Source organism: Macadamia integrifolia, unplaced genomic scaffold, assembly GCF_013358625.1.
Source record: "Macadamia integrifolia cultivar HAES 741 unplaced genomic scaffold, SCU_Mint_v3 scaffold711, whole genome shotgun sequence".
NCBI classification, from domain to species: Eukaryota; Viridiplantae; Streptophyta; class Magnoliopsida; order Proteales; family Proteaceae; genus Macadamia; species Macadamia integrifolia.
The window spans coordinates 90,958-102,691 of record NW_024870520.1 but is presented as its reverse complement, the minus strand read 5'-3'; the positions used below and the strand labels follow the sequence as shown (position 1 = coordinate 102,691).

General features: G+C 37.7%; 1 protein-coding gene and 1 pseudogene across 1 annotated transcript; both read left to right on the top strand.

The window, feature by feature from the left end:
• Window positions 1–964: 964 nt before the first annotated feature.
• Window positions 965–5,542, top strand: LOC122069781. Its single transcript, XM_042633870.1, has 3 exons — window positions 965–2,758; window positions 3,653–3,901; window positions 5,534–5,542. The coding sequence occupies exons 1-3, from the start codon at window positions 965–967 to the stop codon at window positions 5,540–5,542; spliced, it is 2,052 nt and encodes a 683-aa protein (XP_042489804.1).
• Window positions 5,543–8,732: 3,190 nt separating this feature from the next.
• On the top strand, window positions 8,733–10,550 carry LOC122069778 (annotated as a pseudogene).
• Window positions 10,551–11,734: the final 1,184 nt, after the last annotated feature.

The window sequence follows — 11,734 nt, the reverse complement described above, 5'->3', positions numbered from 1 at the left end:
ATCTCAGGTGTATGGTTTCTGTCAAAAGGTGGTGTATGAAGATAATGTGGAGCGTTGTGGATACTGTAAACGAGTCGGACATTTGATTTCCAAGTGTAGGCTGAAAAGATTGGATGATGAAAAGCAAAGTGCGGCTGATAAATTAGCAAAGGTTCCAGGGGCAGTATATGTTGAAGATGGAGTCAACTCAGGTGGGATTAACTCGGTGAGAGAGTCTCTTTCTAGGGGAAGATCTTTGCCACATCAGCAGAATAATTTTGATCCTATTCAAGATCAAATCTCTCCTAATTCAAATTCGTCTAAGGCTGGGGGAGATATTCAAATATTTTTGAATCCTTCCAACTCTGTCTCAAACGTTTTAGGAAAGGAGTCCAACGGAGATGAAAATTATGGAATTAAGGAAGGCTTTGTGTCAGGGACGGTTATAGAATTAGAGTCTGATTCTAATCCTATAAATAAGGAAGGAGAGATTTCTAATATTCTACCTAAGGAAGGAGAGGTATTTCGAATGGATGAGGGATCGGATGTTGATTCTGATCCAAACCCAACTGAGAACCCGCTCCATGGAGTTCCTGGTGATCCGCCAGTGGATCCATTGGGGGGGAATGAACCCAGAATGGGGCTTAATCCTGTGGGCGAGGTTGCTGTTCCGGAGGGGAGGTATCCTTCTCGTAATAGAAGGCTCGGTGGGGGTCAAGGACCTGGACGTGGTGTTGCCATGGCCAGTGCTATGCAGCCAGTTGTTGAAGACCCTGGTGAGGATCATGTGGTTTCTTCTTTGCCCAGGGTGGAATGTTCAAGGGGAACAGTCTCTATTGTGCATTCAGAAATTATAAGAATGGATACGGTGGCAGTGGCTCGGGAGAAGGAGGCCGGAGGTATGCTTGAGGGTGGAAAGCAAAGAAAGAAAACAGGTAGTCAGGCTAAAAAGTCTGATAAAAATCAATTCTCTAAGAAGTAATTCATGAAGATTCTGTATTGGAACATTCGGGGTGTTAGGAAGGCAGCAGGGTTGTGCGCTTTACGTCTACTGGTGAAGGAGCATGCCCCGGATGTGTTATGCTTGGCTGAACCCATGGTTCAGGTATGTAAATTTCCTGTTATTTTCTTTAGTCAATTGGGGTATGCTGTGGATTTCATTCATAATTTTCGGGATGACAAAGTCCCAAATTTATGGATTATATGGAAGTTGGGGGTTTCGAGACCAGTTGTTGCAGGTATGTCTGATCAATATATATCAGTCATCTTTGATTGGCCAGGTAGTAAAGTGGGTATTTCTTTTGTACATGCAAGTTCTTTTAAAATTATGCGTAGGCAATTGTGGTTAGATTTGGAGTTGTCGATATCAGATTTGGTTCCGTGGTCTGTGATGGGGGATTTCAATGCTACCCTGTTCTCGCATGAGAAAAGAGGTCCTGGTAAGTTTAATCTTGGATCAGCTGCTGAATTCCAGGCAATGGTTGATGCGTGTGAATTGCTTTCTATCCCTTCTCAGGGAAAGAAATTCACTTGGACTAATAACCGTCGAAGGGGTCATGCAGTTGCAGTGTTGGATCGGAGTTTTTGTAATGGGAAGTGGATAGATGTGTTTAGAAATGTGAAGCAGCGTGTTTTGGTGTCTTCGGTATCAGATCATGCTCCTTTAATGGTTGTCTCTGATGATGTTCAAAGACCTACAAATATCCCCTTTAGATTCCATAGCTTTTGGATGGAAAATGATCAATTTATCTCTGTGGTTGAGGAAGCTTGGAAAACTTCGATAGGGGGTAATCCAATTTTCGTTCTGGCACAAAAATTAAAGCAGGTCAAGGAGAATTTAAAGGTTTGGGCGAGGGCCAATTTTCCTAACCTGAATGATGAGGTCGATAAAGCAAAGCTGGAATTAAAGAAGGTTCAAGATATGATAGAGGTGGCTGGGATGAATGATGAATTATTTAACAGAGAGGCAGATGCAAAAACAGTATTATTGAAGGCCAACCAAATGTACGAGAAGTTGTGGGCTGAAAAAGCTAAACTGAGATGGATGAAAAATGGAGATTGTAACTCGAAGTTTTTTCATCTCTCCGTGAAGCTTAGGAGGTTGAAAAATCAGATCACCTCCCTAAAAAAGGAAGATGGAACTTGGGTTTCAGACCAACAGGGAATATCATCTTATGTCTCTGATTTTTTTGAGAAATTTCATAAGGCTGATGAAATCACGGTTCATAATGACCTTCTTGATAATATTCCCAGAGTGTTGGAGGAGGAGGACGTGGCAGGATTGGAGAGTGTCCCGAGTGGGGAAGAAATAAAACAAGCTGTTTGGGATTTAGATCCTGTAAGCTCTCCAGGTCCTGATGGGTTCCCAGGTAGTTTCTTCAGGCGATGTTGGACTATTGTTGAGGGTGATTTTTGCAGGGCAGTGAAAAAATTCTTTGAGGAAGGGCGGCTTCCTAAAGGAATAAATAACTGCTTTATTTCCTTGATCCCCAAAGTTGAGGGGGCGGCCTCTCTAGATAGGTTTCGACCTATATGTATGGGGAATTTTTACTGCAAAGTGATATCAAAAATTCTATCTTCAAGATTACTTGTTGTTTTGCCTAAATTGATTTCGGAAGAGCAAGGCGCTTTCCAGCAGGGTAAAATAATTTCAGCAAATATCAGCCTCGCCTCAGAACTGTCAAATTTGATGCATTCTTCAGTTAGGGGTGGTGGAATGGGACTGAAGCTCGACGTTCAAAAGGCGTATGACTCTCTAGCTTGGGAATTCCTCTTTGCAGTTCTGTGCAAATTTGGGTTCTCATCTAGGTGGATTTCTTGGATTCACAACCTTCTTCTATCCTCCAGAGTATCAATTTTGGTGAACGGTGGCCCGGTGGGGTTCTTTGGGGTTGGTAGAGGTCTCCGACAAGGAGATCCTTTGTCTCCCTTTTTATTTATTCTGGCAGAAGAGGGTCTTTGTAGAGGTCTTAGAAGCATGGTTCAGAATGGTTTGATAAAATCTCTTCCTGGGCCTCGAGGTGTGTTAACTCCCTCCCATTTATTGTTTGCTGATGACATTTTCATTTTTATTAATGCATCTGCTCAGTTTGTCAAAAATCTTAAGGCTTTTCTTGATAAATATCAGGCATTCTCTGGCCAGATATTTAATCTAGAAAAAAGTAGTTTGTTCTTTGGAAAGGTTGCCCCTCACAGGAAACATTTTATAAGTACTTTTATGGGAATCCAATCTGCAAGGCAGCCTACTAAATATTTAGGTGTGGAGCTCTTCAAGGGGAGAGTTCAACGGGACCACATGTTACCGCTGATGGATAAAATCAAGAAGAGGTTATCGGGATGGAAGGGTCGGATTCTCTCCATGGCAGGTAGGGTGGAGCTGGTTAAATCAGTGATTTCAAGCATACCAATTCATAATTTCGGGATTTATTGGTGGCCAGGAAGCTCAATAAAATTAGTAGAAAAGTGGATGCGAAACTTCATATGGTCTGGTGACATGGAGACAGGGAAGAAGATAGTGGTGAAGTGGGATGAGGTATGTAAACCTACCAGGGAAGGCGGTCTTGGCATTAGGAGGTTGCGAGACGTTAATTTTGCATGCCTGTGCAAATTAGCATGGCAAATCAAACATGGAAATTCTTTAATGAGTGTTTTCTTTCGTGCCCGTTTTCTGAAGATTGATGGTTCACTGAAAACTACCTACCTTTCCTCTTTGATATGGCCTGGTCTTAAAAAGGTGTGGCGGTGGGTACAGTCTCATGAGCAATGGACTGTTGGGAATGGTCAGAGGATAAATTTTTGGAAAGATAGCTGGCTGGGAAAGAAGCCTATTGAGGAGTTGTATGGTTTGCAGTTAGATATCTTTGATTCGATGCAGGCAAAGGTTTCCGATTTCATTTGCCAAGATGAGTGGAATTTTCCCCAGGTGAGTTCTGAATTTTTTCAAAATATCTTTGATCAGGCCAAGGATATCATAATTTCAGATCTGGATGATATTTGTCATTGGGAATTAAATTCATCTGGAGTTTTTACAATAAAATCGGCTTGGGAAAAAGTAAGACGGGAATCGCCAAAGGTGGGGTGGTATTCATTGATTTGGAATTCTCATCTTCAGCCTCGCCAATCGGTGTTTGGATGGAGAATGTTGAAAAATAAGCTCGCTACTGATGATAATGTGAAAAAGAGAGGGGTTCCATTGCCATCTCAGTGCACTCTCTGTGGCATAGCGGAAGAGTCAATAAATCATACCATGTATGAATGCTCTTTTGCAGTTTTCATGTGGCAGAAATTTTGTTGTTGTTTTGGGTTTAGGTGGCCTGGATTTGAAGGAGTTGAAAGTTTGATAGCTTGGTGGAAAGATCAGGCCAAGAAGACCATCTTTAAAGGGGTGTGGCTGAAGGGTTTTGTTTTAATCCCTTACTTTTCTTGGTTGGAGAGGAATGGAAGAAAATTCGAAGGAATCTCAAAATCAAAAGAGCATTGTTTTGGCCAAGTGAAGAGAGAAATTAGCTGCCAAGAGCTGGTTCATTCAGGGGCAGCCATCTCAATTTCGGACCTTGTCACTGCAAGAAGATTGGGTATTTCAGGGGTGCGGAGAAGGCCTCGGGAAATCTTCAATATTTTCTGGTGCCCTCCTAATCCAGGTTGGATAAAAATCAATTCGGATGGTTGCTCTATTGGTAATCCAGGGAAGTCTGGAGCAGGGGGAATCCTTCGCAATGAAAAGGCAGAGGTAGTGGCAAATTTCAGAAAATTTCTAGGAACTCGCACAAATTTTGAGGCTGAATTTTTAGCGCTTATGATAGGGATTGAATTAGCTAAGCAGCATAATGTGAAACGACTCTGGATAGAATGTGATTCAGTTGCAGTTGTGACTATTTTTCAGAAGAGGCAAAGTCCATGGATAGCTCGGCAAAGATGGATAAATTGTATTTCTTATTTGGAGGATGTGGAATGGAAAATAACGCATTGCTATAGGGAAGCAAATTCAGTGGCGGATTTTTTGTCAAAGTCAGCTGCTCGTTTTGAAGTGTCAGAGCCGATTTCAATTTGGCCAACTCTAGTTCAAATGGAATTAGACATGGATGCATCGGGTCGGCCTAGGTTCAGATTCACCTAGGAATTTCTTTTCTTTCCAGATTTTTTGTTTTTGGTGGAGTTGGGTAGTTGCGTAATTCTGCTGATGGCAATGCCGAAGGTGGAGTTTCTGCTTCTCCCTCTCTTCTTAGTGTGAGTGTTGGGAATTTCTCCCTTCCTCATCTGATGTACTATATTTCTTTTTTCTTCTTTTTCATTTTAATATACATGACTTTTTAGCGAAAAAAAAAGCACCTTGTTAGACAATCTTTTATGCTTGGTAATAAAGTTTTATTGTACAATTCTAGATTGCGTATCTTTCCAAAAAAATTTCGTTCTCGGTGGGAAGGTCCTTACCTTGTACAAACAGTATTCCCCCATGGTGCCGTAGAGGTTATGAATCTATCCAATCGGAAAATTTTTAAAGTTAATGGGCATCGTCTGAAGCCATTCCTTGAGTTGCCTTCAATGCATGATGCAGATGTCATGATTCTCTATGAGCCTCTTTATGATGATATTTGATCCCATTTGGTAACTTCCTCTCCTTTGCCCTTCTTGTCCTTTTGTCTTATCATTTTTTTTTCTTTTTCTGCATTGAAGACATTGCACAATTTTAAGTATGAGGGAGGGTTTGACTGTTTAGAACTTGATGTTACTTTTAAAAGTTTTTCGATGCTTTATACACACCCTATAAAAAATTTTTGAGATCTAGGACCCATCTTGGTACTATAATCCCTATTGAGAGAATGGTAATGAGTATATGTCTTGAAGTGGGACCTCACTTAAATGATTTAGAGATACTTGTCTTAAGGTGTGGAACCATTTGTTAGTTGGTGTCCTTGTTCTTAGGTTAGGAGTTGATGCCATATTCTTGGCATGGTATAAAAATATATGATATGGATATGCAAAGAAAGTGAAAATTAATCAAAAAGTAGAAAGTTAATATAGAATTTTTAAGAACTAGACAGAACACCGTGCCTCATGAAGCAGGGTGTTTTGATCAAACCTCTTAGGAAGGAACACTTCTGAAAAAAACTTAGCATCACTGTCTTTGTTGGCATATGCATAAAGCAAAGCTACTTAGCAACTTAGGTTTCTGGTGTTTGCTCCACCATGTTATTCAGACCAAATGTAGTGGAGTAAAATGAGTTCTCTACTTAAAAAAAAAAAAAAAAGATACCATTATGTCTTGTTGTCTATGATTGGTCAACGCTTCAAAACCTACCTAACAATGTTGTTTGCCTTAGAATTGGTTGTGCTTTAGAAGATACAAGGGTCATCCCTATTTGAGATATGTGATTGTTCCTAAATCTAGATGGAATATTAAAGTTCAAGTGTGGGGGTTCTTCGTTGATGTGCTCTAATTGAAAGAGAGTGTGTGTTTTGTAGTTATTGGAAACTTTAAATGATAATTTTTCAAGTTAATTTGAATTTTGGGTGTATATTCACTGCAAACACTCGCGAGACATAACTCGTCCACTAGGATAACTTAGGGGTTTAAAGGCTTATCACACATGCTAAATGCAACCGTGATTTCTACGAAAATGAGTTAGGCTTTTTCTTTTGTTTTTTATTTATTTGTGATTATTCGAGGACGAGTAAAAGTCAAGTATGAAGAATTTGATGACACAATAAAGTGTGAAATCTTAGGATATTAAATGTACATATTTGGCCTCACTTTTGATGTACACTTCTTTTTTTTTTTTTTTTAGTTTCCAAGTCTACAAGAGAAAGTACTTAAAGTGAATCAAGAACCGGTCCAAGCTTGAACTAACTTGTCCAAAGGTGAAACCCACTTATTGGTACCACATTCTCTTTCCTACAAAAGCCTAAAGATTATTCTCTCTCCTTGCCATATCACAAGATCTTGAAGATGCTATGCAGAGATTCTTTTCTGATTTAGTCAAGATTGCAAGATATTGGTTAATATTGCAGGGAATGAATAGAATTTGTTAATTTTGGAAACAAATTCTCTCTTTCTTCACATAATATCTCAAAGAATGAAAATTTTTACCAAAATTTAATTTAATTTTATTTTCTTTCTTTTCTTAAAGAAGACTTGTAAAAGGAATGAGGCAAGACCAAAGTCCTATAAAAGCCCCTTCCTCCCCCCTCCTAGAAGGATTATTCTCCTTAGTTTATTTTCTAGTTTATGTTTTGTTCTCATCTCTCTCTCCCTCTCTCACTCTCTTTAGCTTTAGTTCTTCTTTATTTTTGCTTTAATCATTTTTGTAATGGCTTTTTATTTCAATTAATGCAAACACTCTTTTATTTTTATTCAGCCTTTTATGTTTATGATTTATGCAATTGAGTTGTAATTTTTAAAGTTATAGTTCTAGACTTAGATCTAAATGACAAGATCACGAGTCGTGGGGCATCTTTTTTTTTTCAAGTTCAGTTTTTTTTTTAAGATTTGTTTTTTCCAGGCCTAGAAATTTCAAATTTGGTTAATTCCAGGTCTGATTTTTAGGGTTTGCAGTATCTCAAATCACCCAAGCTTTCAAGTTCAAATATTGATTCAGGTAGGTAGGCTTCTTCAATAGTTTTCTCTCCCCCCTCTCATTCCCTCTTCTGACTACCCTTTCTTTCTTAATTTATGATTTTAATTTCAGTCATTACATTATTGCTTTCCCTTTTACCCCAAGGTTCATGGCTAATGTATGTGTTGGCTTGCCCCTCTTAACCATAGAACCCTCATTTTATTACTTTTATTTTAATTTCCTTACTTTTTCTAAAGCCAAGTAGAGTAACCCTTGTAAGAGTGACTCTCTGGTCAAGTAGGAAAGCTCATATTATGATGCATCTCTCGGGTTAAGTAGAGAAACCTACTTGTGAGTCTCCCTCTAGTTTTATCCCCTTTCTTTTACTTTATTTTTATTTCAGCATTTTTTTTCCTTCATTGCTTTTTAATTACGTAGGTTGTTTATTTTCAGTTATTTTAATTGTGTGGCTTGCGTATTTAAATTCTTAGATGACGAATGGTTAAGACGTTATTTTAGATACATATGTTTAGGATGGTAATTAGAATTAGATCACAACCATTAATCGGTTCACTTTCGCATTATTAAAAGAAACAAAAAATAAAGTGGCTGCTCTCCCTATGTTCGACCTATAACTACACTGATCCATATGCTTACGGTTATATTTTAAATCTTAACATCACCAACGAAAGTTAATTTTAGATGACCACCATCTCTGTATCTGGAGTGAAAGTAATAGTACACTATAAGCATAAGCGGCCGCAAGTAGTTTTCTGTGAGATAACGGCCAAGACATTCTTTAATGAAAACCATCATTTTTTATTAATTAAAAATTGCTGGGGCTGATTGTGGCAAAGAAATTCACTTTTTAAAATTACTACAATAACCTTACCAGACACAAAGACGCGTTTACGCCGTTACTTACATTTAAAGACTTGTTTGGCATGAAATAAAACCAGACTCGGACCCCTTTTTGAAGTTAACGGCGGTTCCAATACATAGAATATAACACTAATAACAGACTATAACTCCTATCCACTTCGGCGCTGTTTTGCTTCCTGATGTGGTCACCCTAAAAGTACACTAATCTCCCATCCTATAAAATTAAATGGACCTCATTTTTCACAAACCCAACCAAACAAACCCTTTAAGTCCTTACTTCAAAGTCTACCAAAATCTCATAGACAAGCTCTATCTACAATGGCAAGATTCATTTCCTCACCTCTATTAGTCCCTTTCCTTCTCTTACTATCATCAACAAATGCTGTTGATATCAATGTCATCACTGATTTTGGGGCTATAGGGGATGGCAAAACAGATGTGAACAAGGCTTTTTCATCAGCTTGGGCAGCTGCTTGCAAATGATCAGAGGCGTCGACGATACATGTACCACAAAAGGGCAGGTTCTTACTTAGTCCAATTGAGTTCCAAGGACCATGTAATAACTCTAAGATCACATTTCTCATTGATGGAATCCTTATTGCTCCTGACTACAAGAAGATGGAAAGTTCTGAAAATTGGATTATGTTCTATGGTGTGGATGGTGTGTCCATAATTGGAAGAGGATATCTTGATGGCCAAGGCACTAGCTTGTGGGCATGCAAAGCTACTGCAAATAAGAATTGTCCTACCGGTGCAACAGTAAGTATACATAAATATATCATTATATGTTATATGTTCATTAATTAAAGGGTTCGAATCAGCTACCCACATGGAGAGACAGAGTTACCCTCCCAACATGAGAATTCACCAACCATTGGGAATTACACCCCCTCCCCATGTGGTGAGAGGAGGGTGTGACTTGTGTCAGATCCCAATGGATAGTATTTGAATCACCATGTGGGGAGGTCACCACTTTATATATTGTATATACAAAAAAAATAAAAGAATTTTTTTTTTCTCTAAAATAGGAATGTTTTTTTTCATGTTGGTTTTAGTCTTTTGACATTAAAAAAAACTTAAAATAAACAAACAGGACTAATTGAACAAGCTTGTGCTACTAAGAAATCAATTCATAATATGCATATGCAACAATTGTTGAGCATTGAACATAATAATTATAGGGTTGTTTGGGTTTTTGTTTTTGTAGTCACTTGCATTCTATAGTTCCAAAGACATACTAGTCCAAAATGTGAGGTCGATGAACGCAAAGCTCTTCCACATTGTCGTGTATTCATCCCAAAACGTAGCAATACAAGGAGTGACCATCAATGCCCCAGGAGATAGTCCAAACACAGATGGGATACATGTTCAAATCTCAAAAAATGTACGTGTATTCAATGCAAGTATAAAAACTGGTGACGATTGCATTTCGATTGGACCAGGCACAGAAAATATGACAATACAACGTATTGCATGTGGTCCTGGACATGGTATAAGGTGAGGAACTATAATACTAGTCCTAATTAATTAATGATGGATCATTATTAATTCTTACTTAATCTTATAATAACTATTTGTTTGTGTTAATGCTGCAGCATTGGGAGTTTGGGGTGGGGAGAAGAAGAAGAAATAGTACAAAATGTGGTGGTGAAGAGTGTAGTGTTCAATGGAACTCAAAATGGGGTAAGGATCAAAGCTTGGGGAAGGCCCAGTAATGGATTTGTGAAAGGAGTGGTTTTTAAGCAAGTAGTGATGAAAAATGTCCAAAACCCAATTGTTATTGATCAAAACTATTGCCCTCACAACACAGGTTGCCCTAATCAGGTAATAAATATATAAACACTTATCTCAAATCAATTGAGCTTAAAACTAATTGGGTTGATAAGTACTTACATGATATGTCTATATATTTTGCAGAATTCTGGGATACAAATAAGTGGAGTTACATACACTAACATCGTCGGGACGTCGGCGACGCAAATCGCGATGTTATTCAATTGTAGTGCAACCTCACCATGTAAAGAGATTGGTTTGCAAAATATAAAGCTCACTTACAATGCTCAAACTGCACAATCCTTTTGCAAGAATGTACATGGAACCTCTTCTGGTGTAGTTTCCCCAAGAAGTTGTCTATAGGGATTATTAATTCTTATAAATTGTATTCATGGTCAACAGATGATAATATATTTTTTGTAATTAATTTCTTTATAAAAATTCTTCCTCCATTCTTAAGAAATACTTTATAGAAATTCTGGTTGCTGTTTCTAAAAAGAAGTTAGATTTCAGGTTGACCAGAGAAACACAAGAGGCAAATAAGCGATAACGCCGTTTTCTTATCTTGGAAGTCTTGTTTGGCATCGGACCATATACAACTTTCTTATAATATATTCTTTCCTCTCCTCCCTCTCCCCTCGCTATTTTGAATTGCTTTTGGGAAGGATGGATTGACAAGAGCTATGGAGTAAGCACCTAGGCATGCCACGTGGAAGGATGATGTGGTTAATCTGATGAAATGAATAAATCACATACTTATATTTATTTTGATTTTTTATTACTAATTTATTTGTAATTGGCTTGGGTGCAGGATTTTAAAATTTTAAAATATGAGAATATGGGTTGAGTTCCCTATCTGGCTGTGTAACGTACATCATTGTCTCTCTGTGTCTATCTCTCTTGCCCGGAAATATATCATTCCTTGAAAAAGGAGAGCGACAAACGCAGAGAGGCACTGGTGTATGCTACGCAACATGGCAGTGTTCTTTTTTCCCATGGCCCAAATATTATTAGGATTTTACTTTCTTTAATCTCAATCATATGATTAATTGGGGTTAGATAGTTAGGATTGTTGAGGTTTTGTTCTCTTATAAATATGTAAAAGAGGTATTAATTTTTCTAGTGATTGGTTTACATATAAAAAAAATATGAAGAAAAGAACCATGCCTGCTTATATGTTTCAAATCCCAAACATAGGCGGACACGAAAAGACCACGCTGTCACCCCCAGTTAAAGATGTGAATTTAAAATCGAAATCATTTATCGAAATCGAACCGTTTACATCGAAATCATGAAACCGTTTATTAAATGGTTTGGTTTTAGTTTTAAAATTAAAATTGTAATTCGGTTTTGGTTTTAAAGTTTAAACCGTTGGTAAACCATTAAACTGATTAACTTATATATAGTAAGTTTTAGTCATTCAATTATAAGTGTACATATATTTCAATAAAATAAAAAAAAAAGTTTACATTAAACAACTATTAAAAGAAATCACATGACAATAAACAATTCAATTCAATATTACAATTTACATCCATTTCACAAAA

Coding starts and splice junctions, on each gene's coding strand:
- LOC122069781 (XM_042633870.1), top strand. CDS start 965: ATGAAGATTCTGTATTGGAACATTCGGGGTGTTAGGAAGGCAGCAGGG. Junction 2,759..3,652: donor CTTGGGAATTCCTCTTTGCA/GTTCTGTGCAAA, acceptor CGTTTTCTGAAG/ATTGATGGTTCACTGAAAAC.